The following is a 25,063-nucleotide window of genomic DNA, read 5'->3' on the forward strand; positions in this document are numbered from 1 at the left end:
TTGAGCAATGACATACCATTACATAAGCTGTCAAAAGGCATTCTTCCCACTTTCTCATATCTAAACATCCACTAAGTATTAGCAATTTAGTTTCCAAAGTCTTTCACTAAATCAACTTTGCTTCTATTATCCTTTCTCCCTATAGTTGAGGATTGCTGTAATGGTTTCACTGGGTTACCTGATCTACTTACCGATTTAATTTTACAGCCAAAGTAATGGACATGTCACACTTCAATGATTCCACATCATTTGGGGGGCAATCTTTAATGTGATTTCCAAGCCCCCGGAGTCTTGGCTCTTGACTTTTTCCTGAAACCCATATCCAGGCTAATGATTCTCACTCCCCACTTCTGATAAACTGGCGTTTTCTCAATTCTACTAATTGGCTCCCTCCTGCTAAAAGCCCTTTCATGCAAACCTCCTGGACTAGAAGGGATCTCCTTTCCCTCTTTACCAAATCTTATCCGTTCTTCAGGTCTCCGTATTAATAAGGAAGCAAACCCTACTTTCTAAGTTTTCATATAAAGCTAAATATAGATTTTTGAAAGGTAAGATATAGAATGTATATATCCCATATCTGGCACTGATAACAGCAGCTGATGGGAACTGATGTAACAACAGCTCTGTTAGTGAAATATAAAAGGGAGACAAGATGGAAACAAGAAGCATTGGAAACCATTTCTAATAACATTTCTTGTTTCACAGTAATGGTTAGGCAATAAAACTAGAAGATTGGGAAAATTCTGTCCATCTGGGGCACCTGGGTGGGTCAGTCAGTTGAGTGTCCAAGTCTTGGTTTTGGCTGAGGTCACGACCTTAGGGTTGTGGCTGATCAAACCCCGTGTTAGGTTACGTGCTTAGTGTGGAACCTGCTTAAAGATTCTCTTTCCCCTACCCTCCCCTGCTCCCACACTCACGCTCTCTAAAAACAAAAAACAAAAAACAAAAAACAAAAAAAAAACAGTCCACAAGGCCACCTTTCACTAAATCAGGCCTTGACTGACTGCTATGGAGTCTTACATGGCATAAGGTTAAAAAAATGTTCCTAATAATCTTTCTTTCAAATACTCTCTGCAAGAGTCTCAATTAACTCAATGAAAGGATGATCAATGCATGCAATCTTCTTCAAAATGTAAACATGTAACAGACTAATCAGGAAACTAACAAAACCCAAACCACAATATTAATGGGGGGCGTGGAAACAGATCCTAGTAATGGAAACTTATTTCCTCATATGGCTAGAGCTGTTTATACTTACCTTCAACATACTCTGAAGCACACAGTGAGAAATCTGGGGCCTAATACCTAGCATACAAATCCTTACTGAAATCACAATTTGTTACTGTTTAAAAGTACTCTATATGGTCTCCAAGCTAGTAATGTTATCTGAACCTTACCTTAGGTTTGAGAATAAAACAGCCTAAAACTGTTTTAGGTTTCTAAATCCTAATTTTAGGATCCGAATCATCTGCTTTAGAGACCATCAAAATGTCAAGACAGAAGAAAATAACCACCAACTAGGATGCTGGCTTAAACACAAAATACAGACAAGAGTCTAATCACTGTCATACTGTATATTGCCAAAAAGATATGAATTATTCAAACCAGACACAATGGTTAAATTATGAATCACACAAAAGGACAAACTGTAAAGTATTATCAAAACTGTGTTTTATTTTCAATACAAGATAAATACCATGCTTGTTACTAGTGCAGTTTAAGGCCAACAATGGCCATATAGCAAACTGCTGAACAGTCACCTAAATGCTAAAGAAAGAAAAGACAGAAAATAAACATTAAACACAAAATTGCAATTACAAACATTTTAATAAAATGGAATGAGCTTTTTAATAGAAGCTAATATGGAAGTCTAGTTCTCATGGACACCAAAAAGATGTCTATTTGATCAAATATCACCTTACCTTTTGCACAGAAATCTTATCGTGAAGTCACCAGAGTCAATAGCTAAAATTTTAAGACTTTCTTTGGCCTTCTGGTATTAGACAAATTATTTACAAACCGTGATTTCAGTTAATTTATGGATACTGGTAATATGATACAATTCTTTTTTGTTAAGGGCTTTCCATTAAAAATTGTAAAACAACTATATAAGGCTGTACAAGGCTGTAAACTACTTTGCTAATATACCATGGGATGAAGAGGAAGAAGAGTACGAATAGACCTTTTTTTAAGGCTAAAGTCATCAATGTTATAGATGCATTCCTTAGAATACATTATGATTTACCCCAAGGATCCTTTCCCATTAAATACCACCTGAGTACTACAATTTTCAAAGTAAAAAAATAAACATGAATTCACCATTGTATTTCAAAATAATTTAACTTACAGAATGCTGAGAAGTGTTATGCAGTAACAATGTGACCAAAAAAAAAAAAAAAAAAACAAACCCGAATCTTCAAAATGAAATGTTTTTACTAAATGCAGGGTCTGTCCAATTATGAAATAAATGCAAAACATTTACACCCATGGCAAGAGTTTTAAGATGCTCCCACATGAAAAACTTTCTGTAGTATTTACTATCTGCTAATACCATTTCAAGATTTGTGTGACTTCAATTAAATTCTATCTAATATTTTAAAAGACTCCTATTACAATATGTTAATATAGCAGGAAGTCTTTACCTAACCAAGTGTTTATATGTCCCATACAAAAACCACAATAGCTGCATACTCAAGAGTGAATGCCAACAACCTGAAATTTTAAAGAAACATCGGTTAAGACAAACGTATCTGAACTGGACACAATTGCCTGAATATTCATAAAAATCCATACTGCTTCTTTCTACTGCCAAGAAAGAAGAGTAAAAGAACTTCCTCCCAGAAGCCTAGACATTTTAACACATTTTCTATTTTAACTTACAATGAAACTTTAATTTAGAATCTTTTGATTTCTCTAATCAAAAATCTCACATTACAAACACAAGGAATGCTATATGTAAGGCCACATCTTAAATTTATAATTTTTGGTTGAATATTTATTACAAAATTAGTCTAAGGCTTCTAAGAGTCAAGTTGCTAAAAAATGAAATAAATACTCCAGTGTTTAAACTGAAGGTTAATGTAAAAACAAAAACAAAAACAAAACAAACACACACACATACAGAGTAGAAACAGAAAAATAGAATGCTTTGCTACAAAAATCCCACTTAATATATTTTAGCACAAAAAAATGTCTAATATGTACAATGGATAAGCGTGCATTTAAGTACATACAGGAAACATTTACAGACGGCTATGGGATGCAAATGAACTTAATGAATAAAATTTAAAAGGCAGTTATCTGGCGAACAGTAAAACTCTCAATACTGTATTCTCAGTAAAGAATCAAAACATAAACTTCCTCTTAAAGTAACAGGCTGAAGCTTAAAACACAAAATTGGAACCATCTTGTAAAATACAGAAAATGCAATGATCACTTAGGTATGAAAACCAAAATATTGAGAGCACTCTAACAGAAAGTTTTGTAGTAAGTAGCATTTCATTGTATAAAACAGTACGTTTAGGTTATTGGCACATTTAAATACATGAGGGAAAGAGAAGTCTCTACCCTTCCAACAATTTTCCCCTTCCACTATAAAATGTTATACAACATTCATTAAAATCCTGTGTTTGTTTTAAGAACTGACCTTAAACTAGTAAAAAACAAAGCAATATTCTCCACAGGAGAATTAAATGAAAATAATACCTTAAGCTACAATCCATAAGTTATCTGTGAACTTCAAATTGTGGTTAACTGCTTAAGTTTATGTAAAGGGGCTATTAAATGGGTTAAATTGTGATCAACAGCCACTGCTACTCCAAATCTTGCTAATGAAAATATAGCAAATGACAAAATATGAAATGACAAAATAAACACTTCCAAATTTACAATGGAATATCCTTTCCAAAACATATGTCCTTTAACTAAAAGCAGCCCATGTGATTGGAAGTGTTGCTTCAGAAGCACCACTGAGGTGCTGCATCAGTCCTTCATAGCTTTACTGGCTGAAAGGAATGTCACTGCAGAACACTAATAAATGTCTATGGTTCAAAGTTAAACTCGTTTGTTTTCATATTCACTACAATTATTATTAAGAAAGGAAAAAGTCTCTGAAACTCTTTCTTTTTTCTTTTTGGTGATGTACATAATGATTTATCTCTTTGGATTATTTTTACATGTTTAAAAAAGAAAGAAAGAAAGAGGTTTTGAATAACATTAGCCCATAAACAACAGAAGGGGTATGAAGAATAAAACAAGGCTTGCAATTTTCACCTTTACTGCTATACATTCATGTGTTATCAGGTAGAAAAAGACAAAAAAATTAATGGTCCAAACCAAAGTTGTTTCCTTCTGACATCACTTAAAAACAAAGGACTAGCAGCAAACAATTCTAGTACACTCACATTATCTGCAACAAAAGTCACGTAATGAGATCAGCCACATAGGGAGAAGAGTGAAATAGAATGAGCAATTAAAGTGTTCCACTGATAAAAAATGAAAAGGTAAATGAAGGATTGAATTAGTACAAAATTTCCAGTTTCACCTCAAGTTCAAGCGGTTAGATTTTTATAATTCCATTTTAAAACTGTCAGAAAGTATCTTATTCTCATGGACATTTACTTACCTTTTAAGCTTACTATTAACTAATTTCCATTGTAATATACGTATGTCCATACTTCACATTATGGCATCGTAATTTAAAAATAATAAAGCTAAGGAATGACAAAACGCCTATGCACAAAACAAGGAAACTGATTTTGACACAACTCTCAAAATAATGTTAAAAAGGCAACTGCATTTTCAACAAGATAGAACACTTGAAAATTTTGAGAGCAAACAGTTCTGATGAATGCCAGTGATCCCATGCACAAATACTCTAATCACAAAATGTTTTAAAATAAAACGAGCAATAATATGGGTAATTTTTAAGAACTAGTGTGATAGTGGACAAAATGAATGTGAAGAACTGCAGTGCAAATCTCTGGAGGACTTCGACAAGTTGCACATGACATAATATCTAGGGTACCTAAATACTTTAAGTATTGTCCTGAAATTTGGCTATCTTTTTAAATAACCAATGTATATTGCCAGATCCCTCAGATAATCAGATCTTAAAAACAAATTAACTTGCTTAGGATTTCAACTCAAACTTCTGAATTAGTGATTCGGAATGACCTTCCTATAAAAGTGTCTAATCAAGTTGACACTGCCTATGGTAATTTTGCAATTAAGAACACATGCTAGCCAAGTGCTTTTAATGTGGGCCTGTATGCAAGGCAGTTTTGAAAAAAATCTTTGATTAAGTAACTCTAGCATGAATCAAAAGGTTGCATGAATACACACAAGATTCTTTAAACTGTGGTGACAGTGTACACCTATAATCACCCATTTACACATACAGGAGAATACAACTCGTTATTAGTAAGCATCACGCCCCTCCAAAATCTATAGTAACCAGAAAATAAAACTAAATGCTCTCCTTACTCACATTTGTCTGCTGCATGGCTATATTTACATTGCTCATGGCTTCAAAAATAAACCACAAGCACTATTAATAGAAAACAGCAAATAACTGCCGCATCAAATCAGAATTGTCAAAATATTTCTTCAATGCTAGCAGTTTACAATTAAGCGTTTCAGTACATCTGTGTTGTAATTAAGCTGCATTACTGTAGCAAATAACGTATGGGTTTTTACTAAAATGTTAAAACCACAAAAAATTTTTTGACCCCTAACACATTGACTGGATTGCTATGTCTGTGAAATTTTACAAGTTTACATACCATTCAGCAAAATCACAAGCTAACTAGGTAAAAACAGCTAGAAAAGCAGAATATAGAAATATTAAATATCCATGTAATCACCTATTCTAATATCAAAATCAAGGGCAAGAGACACTTAATTAGTATGTTTAATTCACTGAACGCCAAGATTAGATTGGTGCATATCCAAAAACGCTATTGCAATGCTTTTTTAAAGGACAGTATAAATGTCATAGTAACATTATCTTTAGATATTGCTGAACACAAGACTTTCCCTGAGGTGTAAACATCAAATAACTTGAACAGCTTTACACATCAGCCCCATTGAACAGTTTATTACAACACTACATCTATTGTAATCAAAGAGGTGCTGTTTACAGACATTATCATATGAACATTTTTAACAAGAACAAACTACTATAAAAACAAGCATTTACTTGACGTTTTTCCAATTGCTTGCACATTATAATGGCCAAATGTATATAACCAGTAATAAAGTTGCAAAAGCTATAACTTTTTTTTTTAAATCACACAGGTTTCCTTCAAATAAAACAGTTAAGCAACATAAAAAATAAAAGTAGAGCTACTGGTTACCATTTATGCAGATTTGCTTTATTTATGCAGATCTATTCCTGTTCATTTTATCCATGAATCCTTACAGGTTCAGTTCAATCACAAGAAGCAAACTGCTGGACAAGCGTCATTTTTCCCCCATGAAGACTGTTTTGTCTTGGAAGGTGTTCCTCTTCCTTCAGCTGTAATGTGTCAAAATTTGTGATGTAGATTTTGCTATTCCCCATAATACACAGAAAAACGCTGGCTTAACTATACATACACAAGTCGTGCATCTACTTCACTGTTAACGTATTCTAACACAATAAAAGTTAACTGAAACAGTAGCTGCCTTTATGATGGAGAAATGCTCCCAATTTATGTGATGATTAAAACTGAGATATTCTCATTTCATTCTTAGTTATTACTGCCTTATCAATTTAATGACTGAAACAGAAATGAAAATATAGCAGCTGCTGTTTCTGTGACGATGGAAAACATTTAGAAGTCATCTTCTAAAGTATGCATACTACAAAATAAATGGAAATGTTTGAATGATTTTAATGTGAATATTTTTCATTCACCCACATATCAATTCTATATAACTCATTAACAATTAAATGCGAACTGAATATAAAATGCAATAAATTATTTTACAAATTAGTTGTATTTATTTGACAGCATACAGGAACTTCTGCAAATGTTATAAATCAAACTGTTCCATGTTACAAAATTTATAAATATAATTTATAAATATATAGCTCAGTATGCACATTTAAATAAATATGACATCCACATACAAATCTTTAGACATGATACAAATTAAAAACATTAACTTTACTTTCACTCTATGCCACCTATATTGAAATACCTAATGTGTAGATAATCTAACCCAAAACAAACTAAATAAGAATCTACAATGAATAATCTCATTGAAAACTCACATAAAGAGAAAAAAACCCAATAAATTTGATAAACTAAAATTTCAAGAATACATAAATATGCAAAAACTTCAGCTAGAGGTTCACAAAAGAAGCATTCAATTAACTTGGATGTAAGTGATCACTGAAATACCAGATACTTAAAATATAAATTCCAAGAGAGCATTTCAATAAGATGATGTAGTGAGAGGTAAAAGGGCACAGTATTTAGTGATATTTTCTTGCCATAAAAGTACTGGAAAATACTTTCTGCTCCATAATTAAGAGTAATTAATACTGTCACAACTATAAGTGTTGTATTTTATGTCCTTTCCTCCCCAACTAGGCTGTAAGCATCTTAAGAGCATCGATATACATATGCATTCACAGTGCCTAGCAGTGAAAACCTAAATTTTACAACTGCAAAAGAAAAAAAACACCACCAGATATTATAATCCTGGACTTTTTCTTTTAAATAATTTCAATTTGCCCATATTTTTCAATGAGATACTTAAGCCACTGTTAATAAGTTACCTTTTATCGTACCTTTATTTTATGCTGATGAAACTGTAAGCATTATTTTCATGAAAAAAAATCTAGAAAGGGAGCTTTCATATGTTTTATTTTTATTCCTTGCAATGCATTAAAAGAAAAACTGATATTAAAGATAAAAAATATGCTCTAACCTAAAAAATGCACTACTGGGAAATTAATAAATCGATTTACTAAAAAAGTATGTTTTCTCTCTAATCTTTTTGTTGTGATATGAGAGAGAAGAGATCTGGTCATTAAGAGGGAAAAATTATTTAAAGTCACAGTTAGCAAAACAAAAATATGCAATCCTTGCAGAGAACATATGGCATACACTGTAACTTTATCTTACTCATCACTCCAAAGGAGAATTATACTACAACTAATGTTGAGAATCCTGTTTATGAAATCATAACACACACCTTTATGAAGGACAAATTCACTCATCTTTTGCTTGATTATACTTCATAGGTAGACTTTTACTATTGTTAAGTCTCTCATTTTCACCATACAGACATAAAATCTGGGGGATAGTCTGACAGTTTTTATTTCTATTTCTAAACACTTTACATTTATCCATTTGGAAACACAAATTTTACAATCTCAAACGGAAGCAAATTTGAAGGCAATACAACCCATTTCCAATAATCCAATCCCATGTTATACTCTCAAATTTCTAGGACATCTACATAAACAAAGATATCAAAAAAGAAGCTTAAAAGTGACAAATACATTCAATGCTTATGTTTTCAGAATACCATTTAGTCAGATATGTTAATATCAAAGCCTGTACACAATTACTAGTTTTAGCTATCAGTTATAAAAGGAAGATCTCTGTAAACAGTTGGTAAGAATTAAGACAGATGGAATCTAAAGCTCTTAAATGAAGTATATAAAGTGTTAAGTAAAATCTCAATTCAGAGAAGCACCTGTATTGTGAAATAATGTAAGATCAAGACAATACTAACAACTCATATTATGAGCATTTCCGTTAGAAACTTATCTAAGAAAATTTCTTAGCATCAGTATTCCTAAACTCGTGGCAAATTCTCCTTTCTAGTAAGATTCAAATACATATTCGACATGGTTCTTTGATAGATTTTCATATTAATATTGAATTAAAAGAATTAATTGAATTAATGTTGAATAAAAGAATTCTACTACAATTTTAGAAATATGCTTCTATTAACTCAGTGAAATAGAATTCACTTTTCTCTTCTGAAAATTTCTCCCTAAGGTGAGGAATAGAGAAGCAGTGAGAGAAACAGGAAGTAGATGTGAATAGAAGTTAACTCTTATGAATCAAAATTCTTGTGCTGACTAAAACATATTATATAAAATTCTGCTTATTGGAGATATTTACAAAATTTCCCTTACTACCACAACATTTGGTATTTCTTTCTTTCTACCTGTGGATATAGTACTTACCTCATATTAACTAATGTTTTCATTACACTATAAAACATACACAGGATTGTTGCTCTAGGCAGTTCACTATAAAAATAAACTTCGCCACAAAGAAAACTCATCTTTGCCCCTAAATTTCACAAACATATTTTTTCAAAATAAGCTGTTTATGTGATTTAGAATTTCCTCTGAGGATTAAAACACACTACCACAGAAGGCAATTAGTAAATTTGGATACCACATTTGGCACACTTCCCCCTTTTTGGTTATTAGGTTTTCTTTAAACAATGCTAACTATTCATTCAAAACATTACTTATTCAAAATGATCTGATTTACAAACTAAAACAATGATAGTATATTTCACACTGAGATGAAGGTGAGAGCAAGGTGACCCACATTGGCACTGAATTTTCTTTTAACAGGGAACATTAATCATTTGTAAACAAAACATATTCTTAAACCACAATGAGCAAAAACCACACTACACATCCATTCAAGAGATTACTTTCTACCCTTTGTCACTTCAATTAAGACAGCCATGTAGTCAGATATTGCAAATACTAAAAGCAAGGAAACTTAGAGCAAGAGAAGAGGAGAGAGCTAGCATATCCAGATGAAGCAGAGCAGTTAGGATACATGGGAAAACACAAACACAGGCTGGACAATATGAGGCAGATCTCAGATGACCTAAGAGTTGCAGAAATAATTTTTTAAATATCATTAACACCAGTATAATTCATTAGATAATTAAAGAGAACTTAATTTTCACACTAGCCTCAAAGTAACACTACATCTAAAAGATATGAAACATTTTCCCATCTATGAAAAAACTTTTTATTCTTTTGGCTTTGTTTTTTCCAAATTAATGAGAAACCATCAACTAAATAAAGACTGCAAAAGCACCCTAAATCTTGTGCAAGAACACAACCTAAAATCATAATATCTATGGGAAAAGAAACCTTACAACAAATGTAGTTATTTAATCTGTATCTCATACAAAATGATTAAAATTTTTATCAAAGAAATGGATATTGATTTCAAAATATGTAAAACCTCATATTTCTGTGAGGAAAAGCATGATTAAAAAGTATTTTAAAAAATATTCTGGATTCATCACTCTTTATACACAAAGACAAACTTAATCATTAACAAAAATCTGCTGTGTGGCATTTTTCCAAACAAGTAATAAGAGGAATGAAATCTAAAAGAAAGTAACTGTGAAAGTAAAATGATTTCTATTAGTGTACAATCTTAAAACACTGAACTACTTTTTGTTTTGCTCAGAGTGGTCTGAGAATAGAGGCAGAAATTACAGAATATGAAATACAATGTATTTACATACTGAAAATTTACAATACTGATATTCCCATCAAAATATCACCTACTTGAACTTAGATACTGAATGCTTTTAGAAAAATTAATACATATTTTAAATGAGAGAATGCAATTAACATTACCAACAGTTCAAACACAAAAAAATTAAGATGGGACAGACAATAACAGCTTGCCAACATCATTAAGTTTCCAGTTAAATTAAGAACTTGCCCTTTTAGCCATTCATCACTTTAATAATAAATTACATTGTTTTATTTATATACACACTTACTGACATTCATGTTAGCGTCTAAGTTACTTGTATTTCGTTTAGTCCATTTAAGATTTACATGAAAGCTCAAAAGGACTCATATTTTAAAACTTCTAAAACGGCCAACAGACCCTATTATGATAATAATTAAATGTGCAGATAGGTTTTTTGTTTGTTTAAAAGTTTTTCATTTGAATATATTTAATCCTAGCCCCCACCCCTGTAATTCACAACTACATCCGCAATACTGTTTGGTATAGCAAAAGTACAATATTCCAGGATAACAGAATTTTTTTGTTCTAGAAAAGCTTATGTAAAATTTTGCTTGGATGAAGGCATAACAATATTACAACTCAATTCTGATTAATGTACAAACAAAACATGGGAATTCTGGTATGGTACACATCAGTGATTAAGAAAAAATGTCAAAAGTAGTTTGCAAGTTAGGAATTCATAGTTAATGTCTGAATGTAATGAAACTCAAAGTCATGATATAGTTAGGTGTGCCCATTACTAGAATATAATGTTAGTTAATTCAAGGTATTTAAAATTAACAATGGACTTTTCAAGGAGTTTACTTGGCTAACTATGCTAGTTTAGCTAAAACCAGGAAGAAATCAATTAACTTTGAGTCTAATCTGGTTCAGAAGCCCCTTGATGGGCACATTTCATCTTAAAGAGGACTAAAGATGTATTCAAGTTTTGCTTATTATGCCTTCAGGAATTAGAAGCTTGTTGATAACTGACAAAGTCTAAGTAAAAATATAACTTCTTTGTAGAAACTGTACCTTACTATAAATGAAATGGCTGATATAATTAAGCATTTCAAGTAATAAACTGACCATAATTCACCTCAAGCACCAGAAGAATTGAGAATTTTTTCATAAAATGGGATTAAGATCTATTCCAGCCAAGGGGGGAAAAAAACCCTATGTCTTTAAATTTGTGTTTAGATTTACATGATACAACACTTAATCCTTATGCACATCCAAAAGCAGTATTAATGTCAATAAGCTCAGTTTTAAAAGTGAAAAATACCTTGCCTCATATTAAAGAAATGTTTTTAGATTTTATTAAGTTCCATAATTCAATATGCGGAAACTTTTAAAATTAGAGTTTTGATAAATATTCAAGATGCATGCATATTCAAAATGCTAGAAAAGAAACTAGTCTTTTCACTTCAAAAAGCCCTTGCTCTGTAAATAATGTAATAGCTTACATACCATAAAAATAAGACTTACATGCTAACTTTATAAATAATATTATTTAAAAAGGTCCTCATTTGCTAAAATATATTATAGTGGAAGAAAATGGTATTCTGTCACAGAATTACATACCCTTTGTCTTTGATTCTGCTTATAACAATGTAAACACTAACGACTGCCATGACTAAATTTTCAGTGTTTCCCCATGATTATGGAAATTAAATGTGTAAAGTGTAGTTACCTCTAAGGGTTTTTTTTCCGCCTAATTTAATTTGGATATGCCACCAACATATAAAGAAAATTTTTTTGTTTACAGAATAAACTTTGTGTCACATGCACAAACCTTATAGTGTCTTCCCCCTATTTTTCACATGAATAAATGCTGTTCACAAATATAAAAATAAAATTACACGTGAAAATGAAGTATAAACACACAACTTCCCGCTTTATGAAAAATGTACACAAGAAATAGTTTTAAAATACAGAAAAAAAGACACAATGATTATGATTTATGAATGAAACATCAAAGAAAGTTATTTCAAGGTTATTCTAACCTGAGATGTGTGATTTGATACAATTTAAAATTCTTAGATATGGAGTACTCTGAATCCATTTTAATTAAGTTTTGTATCTTCTTTGCAAATTAAAGGATATGGTTTCTTTTATTTTAAAACAAAAACTATAGGCAGGGAAAATGTCTTTTCTAAAGAATACTTTAAGTATGAAAGCTCTTTGAATGCTAAGAAACCATCCTCCTGTATTATAAACTATTATAGTGTTAGGTTTTCTTTAAAAGTTTTAGGAATAGAGTTTAGTTCAAGGAGAGAATTAACTCCCTATATTTTGAATTTCACCCTACATGCAACCTATGTAATTATGATAATTCCCATTTTTAGATTTTAGAAGTAGACATGAGTCCTCTTGATTATTTTGTTTTAAGACCATTAACAATCTAAAAGTTTTAACTCAGCAATATTTAAGGATAAAAGGCCAAATTTTTTGTTTTTACTTGTCATTACTTACCTGTCATTTCTCTCAGATGTTTCCAGAAGGTTAAATTCAGAACAAGTAGTTGGACCATTTAAAATGTAGGTATATACTGGATACACCATTGCCCTGGAGTTATAATTACTGTTAATAACACGTCTGCTACACACAACAGGTCCAAGGAGTACCCACCTTCTAACGATGACGATACTCGCGCTCTCGGTCCCGTTCTCGGTCCCGGTCTCGGTCCCGGTCCCGGTGTCTCTCTCGCTCTCTGCTTCTCTCTCTATAATAATCATCATGACGGTCTCTACTACGGGATTTATGACGCCGACTCTTTTCTCGTGATCTACTATGGTCCCTCTCTCTTGATCGTTCACGTCTTCTAAAAGAAATTACTGGATTAATGCTCTCCATAAGTGGATAGAAGTGTTTAGTACCTACAGCAAAACATTCCTTGTAAATCTAGTTTAGACTTAGCATGGAGCCCACTTAAGACTCTCTCTCCCTCTCCCAAAACCCAACAAGAAACTCCCCATAAAAACAGAAATTTCATTTTTAAAACTAGTCATTCCCAAATTGGGATCCAGACACACCAGGGCAATACATCTTATCATCTAGTACATCTAACTGCCTGCACCAGACACGTAGTGTTTATTGAAGGAACACAGAAAAGTAAAGGAGAAAAAAATTTCAAAGGACAATTTCTTTCAAACTAAAGACTGTACAGAAGAGGTTTTTTTTAGACATAAAATTCATGAAATTATTCAACAACGAGACTTAAATATATAAAATTACCACCCATTTATAGGTTTACCTATATGTATCAATTTTACTTTTATTAACGAACCCAAATATGATTGATTCACCATGAGTGCTACTCCACTAAGAAACTTTTTCTCTAATGTTTTATGCTTTTATTTATTTTGAGAGAGACACAGAAAGTGCAAGTGAGGTGGGGCACAGAGAGAGAGAAAGGGAGAGAGATTCCCAAGCAGGCTCCACACTGTCAGCATAGAGCCCAGTGTGGGGCTTGAACTCACAAACTGTGAGATCACAACCTGCACCGAAATCAAGAGTCAAACACTTAACTGACTGAGCCACTCAGGCGCCCGGGAAACTTTCTAATAATACATATGCTTGCTTCAGGGGTGGAGGTGGCTGGAGGGCAAGGTGGGAAACAGAATTCAAAACTTAGTATTTATGACCACTAGAAAAGACTAGGATATAATTCACACTATTATTCAATAAAAAATGTTTTATGAGCTGTCTTCGAAAACAAAACAAAAAACAGGTAATTTAACCAAAAAGTATGTTTCCTAAAATACTTCTAGAAATTCTGCTAAATTCTCAAATTCCTAATAAGGAAATAACAACATCCTGTAAGCTGAAACATCTATTTTGTATTTTTGTACCAGACAGCTAGACTTAGCAAACTTTATTAGGTGCTAAGCTCCTTGATCAAGAAAGCACTTCTTACTTGGAGTTAAAAAATTTAAAAAGAAGGGGCGCCTAGGTGGCTCAGTCGGTTGGGCCTCCGACTTCAGCTCAGGTCAGATCTCACATTCGTGGGTTCGAGCCCCGAGTCAGGCTCTCTGCTGACAGCTGGCTCAGAGCCTGGAACCTGCTTCCGGTTCTGCGTCTCCTTCTCTCTCTGCCCCTCCCCCTCTCACGCTCTGTCTCTCTCTGTACCAGAAATAAATAAAAAACATTAAAAAATTAAAAAAAAAACAGCAAAATATTTAAAAAGAAGACTAGGTAAGGTATGGTCTCCAACTATGACACATTTGTTCAGATATAAAGATCCTTAACTGGGTCATGAAGGTAGTAATTAGGAAGCTTGGGACCATGACAAAGCTCCTTTCCCTGATCTTAATGAAGACTCTAACACCAGAGTACACTAAAGACAGACCTATAAGTATTAGATAAAAATTAAAGATCTACCGTTCAAATATGAAAATTTCAAGGTTAGCTACACTGCTAAAAAAAGGAATTACCTAATCAGAAAATAAGAACAGATAACTAACTTCCTTGTTCAAGAAATGTTTATTTACCACCCATCCTGTACCAAACACTGTTTAGTCATTAGAAATACTGTAGTGAACAGGACAGGTATGGCCCCTTTCCTTTTCCAACACATGTTCTAGAGGAGAGAAATGTGAATAAAAAATAGATTATAGTAAGTACTATAAAAGAACATGACAGAATAACCGGCAGAAGACCTCTCCTGGAAGTTAGATGGAGTTGAGGCATGAAGGATAAGAAACCAGCTTTCCGAAGAAGAGGCAGGGAAAAGAGCTCCTAGCAGAAGGAATATCAAGTATAAAAACAGTGTTGGGTACCTGGGTGGCTCAGTGAGTTAAGCGTCCAACTCTTGATTTTGGCTCAAGTCATGATCTCACCGTTTGAGGGTTTGAACCCTACACCTGGCACTGCACTGCTTGGGATTCTCTTTCTCCCTCTCTGCCCCTCCCCCACTCATGCACAACATTCTCTAAATGAATGAATAAATAAATTTATAAATTTGAAAAAAAGGTATAAAACCTGTGAGGTGGTTAAGTGCTAATGATTCAAGGAAAAGAGAAGGGAGACCACTGTGACTAGAGAATAGTGAGCAAGGAAGAAGTACACAGTGAAGCTAAAAAGACAGGCAGGTTATCACACAGTTCCTGAATGTTCACAGTCTTAGTCTAAGAACAACCAGAAACTCTTGGAAGGTTTTTTTTTTTAAATGTTTATTTCTTTTTGAGAGAGAGACAGAGCACAAGATGGGAAGGGGCAGAGAGAGAGGGAGACACAGAATCCAAAGCAGTCTCCAGGCTCCAAGCTGTCAGCACAGAGCCCGAACTGGGGCTAGAACCCATGAACTGTGAGATCATAACCTGAGCTGAAGTCGGATGCATAACCAACTGAGCCACCCAGGCGCCCCTTGTGAAGGGTTTTAAAAACAACCAAATACCTGACATTTGATTCAATATTAAAAACAAAACAAGAAAAATATCTAACTCTAGCTGGTGCACAAACAGTAATAAGTAAAATCAAACTATTTTAAAGTTCCAAACACATTTTTTCTATATGTAAAGTAATAATTTTAAGTAGACATGAGACAGGAAAGTTTTACCTTGATCCAGAACCATAAGACTTGGATTCAATTCCATGAAGGCAATCTTGCAAAGAGCTAATAAGAACTTTGCAACGATCATCAGCAGATACTTTGGATTGTTTAATTAAAGAAATTGCAGTTACCAATGTCTCAATAGCACTCCCATAATCACCTATTAGGGAAAGAAGAGTGGTTAAAATCAAATAAATTTTGTTTCCTAAATACCTCCAAATCAATTGGGATAAGAGTGAGAAAGCATTTTAAAAAAGAAGAACACTAAAGTAACTACAGAAGATGTCTTCATTTTTAATTATTTTTAGGGCTTCATCATTGTAAAAAGCTTTTATGTGCATAAAATTAGCACAATTTATTATTATTATAGATGTGCAAAGCACAGGTTATTAACTTGTAAATATGAGAATCAGTTGCCTTAAGGTTCCCAACCCATTACATGTCATGACTAAAACTTAAATCTACACACAGGAATCTAAAATCCTGAATGTTTTCACTACACTGTGACACAGCACTCCCCTCAAATGTCTTTTAAATAGATACATGTAATGATTTGGAAATATGAACATAAGTACTAAATGTAAATGACCGATCTTCAAGATTGCACATAGTTTTAGGTCATTCCAAGGAACATAAATAAGAACTGTTTATATAGGAAGAAATATACAAACCAGCACTGGCATCAGACACAGCTCTTGAAATAGCACTGCTTGAGATTGCCCTATTTCTGTTCATGATTTCTTCAAACTCAGCTTCACTCAATGGCGTTCTTGCAGTGTCCATTTCCCTTTAAAATAAAAATGAACCTTATATTACACCCAACAAATTTTTAAGTTAGTCATAACAGTATAAAACAATTCATACTACTTGCTTGTGACAAATCCCTTAGAGCTAGTAGTTACTTTGTCAGACTGAAGTATGCTATTTATCCTAGAAAGAGAGCAAGTCTTAGCAAAATTCTATTACCACAGTATCTTTCAGCTGAAATAAAGTAGCAGCTTCGAAACCTTGTCTTTCTGGAAGTCAGAGATAATGTATTTACAGATCTTCAATATTTTTTCAGCCACACAAAAACATATATAATAAACGGCCCTGATAATTATAGAACTTCAGACGGGGACAAGATCTTAGACCATCTTGTTTGCCACTGAATCCCCAGAAGAGTATCTGGCAAATAAAAGATATTAAGTGTAAACATCTGTTGGAAAAAAATGAATTCAATGCCAAAACTTTCTAGTGCTGCTGGACAACTTTAAAAACTGAACATGTGCATTATGTGTTACCTATACTTCAATAAAAAAAGAAAAAATTGCACATGCACAGTACAGGAAAAGGTAAGCATTTTTTCCATCTTAGTTAATAGTGACAAGGTAGGTAGGCCACTGAGCTGAGTAAAGTAGTAGCAGTTCATTCCAATGAATTGAGGAAATAGCTAATTAACTTTTTTGCATGCTTTTAAGGTACTACTCTCATTCCCAAAACTTTACAGACATCCTGACCAAATTATAAGTTGTTCAAAATCCATGTATAATTTCGACTAAATGCTGTGACGTGTCCCTATTCTATCCCTCTAAAAAGAAAATCCCATGTAAGAGGAGTTTTCTCTGATTTTCAATAAAAAAATCTGTCATAAATAACCATCTCCCCTAATTCTTGAAATCCTAATACTATAAAAATTCTGTTAGGAAAAGGATATGAAACTCAAATTTTAAACAGTCAAACCAAGTCACCTAACCCACTCCTACACTCTAAAGGTGAACACTTAATATGAAGTCACTCACTAAAATTAAAGTGAACAGAAGAAGTTATACTAGCTCAGTAGTTTTCTAAAGAAAATGGAGCCATTTTTGGCAGTCATAAAGATGCAACCTCTATGAACAGATAATAGTCAATGTGCTTTGTTTCCAACATCAAATTTATTGCCATGTGCCTGTGCAACTGTAAGGAATTAGGCGGATTCTCAAATCCATCCTTCAAGACATTATCAGACAAAATTAAGTACAAAATAGTTTAACAGTAGTAGTTTAAAAATATAAAATCGAATGACAAACTCAGAAGCAATTAAAGAGGGCAAATTCAAAAGGTTCTTATATTATAAACATAGCTCTCTAAATTATGTTTTGTGTATGGATTGTTTTTAAGTTACCTTGGAAGGGGACTAAAAGATCACTTACTTCAATAATGGGGAAGGAAGGAAGGGAGGGAGGAAGGAAAATGGTTTTCACCCAGCTCTTCTTCAAGGATCACCATTAATTATTTTAATTTCCACAACAACTGTGTTTTGTAAGTCTTTGCCCAAATATACTTATAAGTTATTTAATGTTCCCATTTTAATTAAAAGTTAGTAATTTGATAGTCAGGACTCATGGTCAGCATTGAGATAATCAACAGTACATATTTAACAAATTGATCAAACTCCTAAAACGAAGAAACTTTAGTGCTCTGAGTAGTTATCATCAGTGGTAAATAAGATTCACTTTAAAATCTTAAAAGTAGCTTAAGGATCCCATTTGCTCACTTATCTTTATTAACCTCTTTTGACTTAAGAAATAATGGAAAGGAATCCCCAGGATTTAGTGACTTGCCCTAAATCACACATCTATATTAAGTGCAGAGGTGGTATATTTCCAACACTGTTTGGTATGTTTTCATGATATAATATTGCCTTTTCTTTCTTTCTTTTTTTTTTCAAAAAAAAAATTTTTAATGTTTTTTATTTATTTTTGAGAGACAGAGAGAGGCAGCTCGAGTAGGGGAGGGTCCGAGAGAGGGGGAGATATAGAATCCGAAGCAGGCTCCAGGCTCTGACCTGTTAGCACAGAGCCCGATGCGAGGCTCGAACCCACGAACCGTGAGATCATAACCTGAGCCAAAGCCGGATGCTTAACCGACTGAGTCACCCAGGTGCCCCGATATTGCCTTTTCTAACAAGAGAAAACAACACAGAAAATTAAATATCTGGGGAAAAGCCCATAATTAAAAACAAAAACAAACTCAGTGATGAAATTTAAGTATCTTTTTTACCAATCAAGTAATACACCAAATCTGTCATTGATACATACTAACTTACCTGCCAGGAGGCCCATAGTCACCCCTATCATATGGTGGAGGTCGGCCATATGGATCTGTTGGTGGTGGACCCCGGCTATCTGATGTAGGCATGCCGCTGTTAGTCGGCGGAGGAAAGAAAGCCGGGTTCACATGTGGAGCTGGTGGTGGGGCACCTGGAGGTGGTCCAGGAAGATGCGGAGGAGGAGCAAGTGTAAGGGGTGGCCCCAGAGGGCCAGGTGGGCGAGGTGGAAAGGGGCCTGGAGGTGGAGGTGGTCCCTGTTGTGGAGGTGGTGGACCAGGAGGGGGCCCGTAGCCTGGAACTGGAGGTGGAGGCCCAGGAGGAAGAGGACCCAATGGAGGCTGCCCAAAAGGTTGTCCAGGAAAAAGAACTGGTGGTGGTGGGCGATCTCCTCGATTAGGAGGTCCAGCTAAAGGAGGAGGCAGAACCTGACCAGGAGGTGGAGGCCCTGGTGGACCAGGTGGGCCTGGAGGACCTAAGGGTGGACGTGGTGGCGTCTGTCCAGCTATAGAATAAAGGAAAGAGAAGGAGAGAGAAAAAAAAAACCACTTCAATAAGGTATCTTAACCTTAATGCCAAGATTATACTTTTAAAACAACTCATAAACCAAGATTTTTTCTCTTTAAATGAAACCCATATGGTAAATGCTACACTAACAACTATGAAAGTGAAATACATCTTTAAATACAAACTTAATTAGCTCAATTTATGCTTAAGAAAAATTAATTGAAATAAAAACGTTAATAAACATTACAATACTTAAAGATAGTTTCCATCTTTCAGTGTACACACACTTCTCACAGTGAAATCACCCACCTTATATTCTACTCTGATGCCAAGCTAGAAAGTGAAACAAGGAAAAATGGTCTTGAAAGGATTTTTTAAGAGGTAAGAATATTAAGACGGATGTAAATATTCTATATATAAGTCAAGCAAGTTTGGAGAAAAATAAAGACCTTTTAGGCCAAAAATGGGTATTTCCTCTATGCTGTGCCCCATATGCCATGGAATCCTAGTTTCCAGGAACAAAGGCCGAGTTCCTTTAACAAGATGCTTGATCAAATTTCCTGGATTCCAAAAATAGCATAACAAGGAGAGTAAGTCACATTAATAATGCATTACTTGAAAAAGAGAGAAAAGGAAAAGAGGTATTAAGGGAGACACATTTTATCCATGGTAATTTAAGAAAAATTTTACCTGGAAAAGGTGGGGGTGGCCCTCCTGGTCCTGCTGGTCCAGGAAATCTGTCCCCACCGGGAACAGCCCCTGGAAAACGGCCCCGTCCTCTACCACCTTGTGGAAATGCTGCACGTGAACTGCCTCCTGGAGGACCAGCTTTACCTTCCCCAGACATTTGTCCTGATTGTGTAGCTGCAAATATCCAAATACTCATAAATAGCATTTATTAAAATAGTCCTCTGAAATGTAACCACTCTTATTAGAAACAACTCTATTTCGAAGTTCACGTATGCTATATACTAACTTGTAGATGTCTTGGACCTGTCCAAACTACATGAGAAGTACTGGATGGAAACATTCACATCTATTTAAGTTCTTTTGAAGTCTCAAAATATCCAGAGTTAAATGTATTTCCAGTGAGTAAATATGGGTTACTTTCAAAATACCAATACTCAGCAGCAGCCAAGACTGAAATTCTCCAACAGAAATCTGAATTTCAGTAAACACAGATTATTTAAATTTCATATCATATTCTTCAGTTAAGTCTTAGCTGTTAAAACATTAAAAGAAAAACAGCCACTTGAATTTGTTAATTACATGATTATCCACCATATCTCTTTAAGTGAGAGCATTTATAAGTGTGTAATGGCCAATCTTTTCTACATTCACTTTACCAAGTGGTGAAAGGTCTTGGTGCCAAGCAGAAAATCAATGAGTATTTTCTGGTTATCAGTGGTTTCTCCCCCACCATAACACACATCCACATAACTTGGCTTCAATCTAAGGATTAGAATGTAGTTTCTTCCTTTCTCTAGGATGGGAATGACAGGACAGGAATGGCAGAGCTACAGAACTTGCACACTGTTGTATAATATTGGGTCTGTGACATCTAGAGAAAAATGGGAGTAAGTTTCCAGTACACAGGACCATAGCCATAAACCAGAGTCAAATCAAATTAAAGGGATGGACTTTCTAAAATGTATTCACCAATAAACTAAATAAATATTAAAGTGACTTCTCCAACATTACACCGAACAAATGCTAGCAACATTGGCTAAAATGCACATCTTTTAATAAAGGCCTCTGAGGGATTGCTTACTTTTCCTGGACTGCATTTCAAATTGACTCAGGAACTGTTTATTGCATGGAGTTACAACGGGATTCTGACCATGAAGTTCTCTTTTAGGCAACAGATCCATTAATTTTTTTGAGGATGCTTCAGATCCAACACCAACAAGGGCAAACCTAAAAGATGTTTAAAGGGGTGAGGACAGAAAGTGAGGAGGGATTAACAAGCTACTGTTATTAAAAACGAATGGTGTCAATTTACCTTTAAGAAAAATGAAAATATTTTTTAAATTAATACTATACAAGTATATACTTTCATCTTTAACTTTTTCAAAATAACAACATATGATACAATTCACTCATTTAAAGTGCACAATCCAGTGGGTTTTAGTATATTCTGAGTTTTACAACCATCATCACAATCAATTTTAGAGCATTTTCATCATCTCAAAGTGAAACCCCATTCTCATTAGCTGTTACTCCATTTCCTCCCATTCCTCAACCTTAGGAAAGCACTAATTCATTTTCTGCTTCTATAAATTTGCCAATTTTGAACATTTCATATGCATGAACTTATGTGGCCCTTTATGAATATCTTCTTTCACTTAACACGTTTTTAAGATTTATGCATGTTGTAGTATGTATCATTACTTAATGTCTTTTTTTATGGCTGAATAATATTTCACAATATGGATATAGCACATTAAAAAAAAATCCATTTATTTAGTTGATGGGCATTCAGATTTTTCCATTTCTTGGTTATTATGAATAATGCCACTGTGTAAAGATGCTCAGCATTGCTAACCATCAGGGCAATGTCAATCAAAAACTACAATGAGATGCCATTTCATAGCCATTAGGATAGCTATAATCAAAAAGATAAAAAGTGTTGTTGAGGATGTAAAGAAACTGAAAATTTAATACACTACTGATGGGAATGTAAAATGGTATGGTCACTTTGACAATCTGACAATTCCTTCAAAGGTTAAATATAGAGCTAACATATAATCCAATAATTCCACTACTGGATGTACGTATACACATAACAGAAATGAATACATGTTCATACAAAACTGGTACAAGAATATGCAGAGGGATATGATTCACAAAAGCAAACATAAAAACAACCTCAGTGTCCATCAGATAATGGACAGAATAAGAACATGATATATCCATTTATGGAATAGGATTTAGCCATAAAAAGAATTAGGTATTGATATATGCTACAACATGGTTGAACGCTGAAAACATTATGCTAAATGAAAGAAGTCAGTCACAAAGGACCAATATTATATAATCCTATTTATATGAAATATTCAGAATAAGCAAATTCTGAGACAAATTGCTAATGGGTATGGGATATCTTCTGTAGGTGATGAAATGTTCTGGATTTTAGATAGTGATAATTGTAAATATACTAAAAATCAGAATGAATATTTCTAAAAGGTAAATTTTATGCTATGTATGTGAATTAGATCTCAATGAAGAAAAATAAATTTAAAATAGAAAACAAATGACTACAATTTCACACAGTTCTAGGATATTCTAGGTTTTTCTCAGAAGGGTTCTTAGGATCTTAGGCTCCTTTTCTCCCTAATATTCAAAATGGCCCTTTAACTAGATCCCTTACTGTAGTCAACTGACAAATTCTCCTGTGTGACTCAATTTTATCTTGGGTCACAACACTTAGAAACAATTTAATAAACTCATTAGTTTAACAAATATTTATTGAGCACCAACTCCTACATGCCAGGCACAATCCAGGGCTACAGATACAAAACAAAATCCTTCGTCTTATGGACCTTACAATCTAATTGGAGATAATACAAATAAGTAAAATACACTATAATAAAGAAAAAATAAGGGAAATAAATTGCGGATAAAATTTCAATTTTATCTGCTTCTATTTTACAGTTTACAGATCAGAAGCTAATACTTTGCATAGAGTGATGAGGAAAGGGAACTCTTTGTCAACAGAGTCCTTAATGAAATGAAAGAGGGGCGACTGGTGGCTTATTGGCTAAGCGTCTGACTCTTGATTTTGGTTCAGGTCATGATCTCATGGTCTTGAGACTGGTCCCACATCAGGATCCGCACTGAGTGTGCAGCCTGCTTTGGATTCTCTCTCTCTCTCTCTCTCTCTCTCTCTCTCTCTCTCTCTCTCTGTCCCTCTCCCATTCTCTCTCTCAAAATAAACATTAAAACAGAGAGAGAGAGAGAGATCCATGTGGATATTTGGAGATAAACCAAACCAAGAATAAGAAACAATTAGTGTAAAAATCTAAAGTAGGAGTGTTTTTGAGGAACAGCAGAGATAAATATTACTGAAACAGCATAAGAAAGATGAACAGTGGTAGGAATAAGGTCAGACAGGTGATGGGGAAACAGATCATATGGTACCTTATAGGGCCACAGTTAAGATTCTGGCTTTTACTCTTAGTGATCAGGAGCAATTAGAAGATCTAAACAGACAAATATTGATGGCACTTTTCCCCCTACGTTTACATTTTGTAATAGCCTAAGCCACAGGGGTGAAAGCAAGAACATCAGGTAGGAGGCTCTTACAAAAGTTCAAGTAACAGATAACTTGGGTCAGGTAAATTAATTATTGTAACATACAAGGTATGATGGAAAAAATTAAGACATTAGAGAGGATGTGTATTTATGGATAAGTACGTTTTACTCATTTTACCAAACACGTTCTAAAACATGTGAACTGTAATCCTGGTTTTTTTTTTTTTTTTATAAAAATATGATATAAGCACTAAGAAAACTCCCTGAAAATATACTCACTAAAATGTTAAGAGTGATAATCTATGGATGGTGAGCTTATGGCTTTTTATTTTACTACTTTTGGGTAACTGTATAATATTCCTATAATGATCCTATCTCCATATAATTTAATAGTTAAAAAGTTAAGCAAAACATTCATATTACATTATTTTCCAGTTACCTGTCTTTCCCCATCCCTTAATCACAGGATAATAATGCTTCTTCACACTGTCATGTCAAAAATCATTTCAACCACACATAGAGAAAACTCAGGAAAATTAAACAGACCTAATCTGTCCACACTTCTAGCTTCACTAGTTCTGGTGAGTTAGATCACAAAGTAAGTAAAATAAGTACATATCTCTGCCCAATAACCTTCTATCAATGTGGATAATAAAACATGCATATGGTTAACATTATGAATAGTTACTATCAAAATTACAACCTCTAGTTACTAACGTATTAAGAAGAAAATGAAAACAAAATTCTTACCCCTTTGACTGGCCATTTGCCCGATTTTCAAAAAATTTTATCTCCAAAATATCATTTACTCCCAAAGAATGAACTGCTTCAGTTAAGTCTTCATCTGTTGTCCACTGCAAGATATTTCCCCCTCATTAACCATCAAAATATATCCAAGATTTTTATTGTTTCAATTAGTTTTAATGATAAACTCAGAACAAACAAAAGACCATTAACAGGGCAAATCTAAGTGCAATTACTGCCAGTTAGTCTCCAATTTTTAAATGACACAAAAGCACTTGAGGACATAACCATCCCTTGGTAAGAGTTTCAGAAATTAGAAGGTATATATCCTTAGAGATTAGATTTTTTTTTACTCTATTAAAGAGTTTCTGGTCTCTCCCAACTTTAAACTGCTATGATATTAAATTTTTAATAAAATCAATC

General features: G+C 33.7%; 1 protein-coding gene across 4 annotated transcripts in view; it reads right to left on the reverse strand.

The window, feature by feature from the left end:
* Positions 1 to 1,649: 1,649 nt before the first annotated feature.
* CPSF6 (cleavage and polyadenylation specific factor 6) overlaps positions 1,650 to 25,063 on the reverse strand; it is a 32,899-nt gene continuing 9,485 nt past the window's right edge. Inside the window, exons 3-11 of one of the 4 annotated variants that reach the window (XM_029953532.1) lie at positions 24,647 to 24,750; positions 21,414 to 21,559; positions 20,333 to 20,506; positions 20,092 to 20,202; positions 19,136 to 19,640; positions 16,737 to 16,852; positions 16,072 to 16,225; positions 13,143 to 13,332; positions 1,650 to 6,517 (exon numbers count right to left, since the gene is read on the reverse strand). In XM_029953532.1, coding sequence (XP_029809392.1) covers positions 13,146 to 13,332; positions 16,072 to 16,225; positions 16,737 to 16,852; positions 19,136 to 19,640; positions 20,092 to 20,202; positions 20,333 to 20,506; positions 21,414 to 21,559; positions 24,647 to 24,750 — 1,497 coding nt within the window. In that variant the 3' untranslated portion in view covers positions 1,650 to 6,517; positions 13,143 to 13,145. Of the gene's footprint in view, positions 6,518 to 13,142; positions 13,336 to 16,071; positions 16,226 to 16,736; positions 16,853 to 19,135; positions 19,641 to 20,091; positions 20,203 to 20,332; positions 20,507 to 21,413; positions 21,560 to 24,646; positions 24,751 to 25,063 lie in introns of all 4 variants that reach the window. The other 3 variants (XM_029953531.1, XM_029953534.1, XM_029953533.1) reach the window with 3 other exon arrangements.

This window comes from Suricata suricatta, chromosome 10 (genome assembly GCF_006229205.1).
Source record: "Suricata suricatta isolate VVHF042 chromosome 10, meerkat_22Aug2017_6uvM2_HiC, whole genome shotgun sequence".
Taxonomy (NCBI): domain Eukaryota; kingdom Metazoa; phylum Chordata; class Mammalia; order Carnivora; family Herpestidae; genus Suricata; species Suricata suricatta.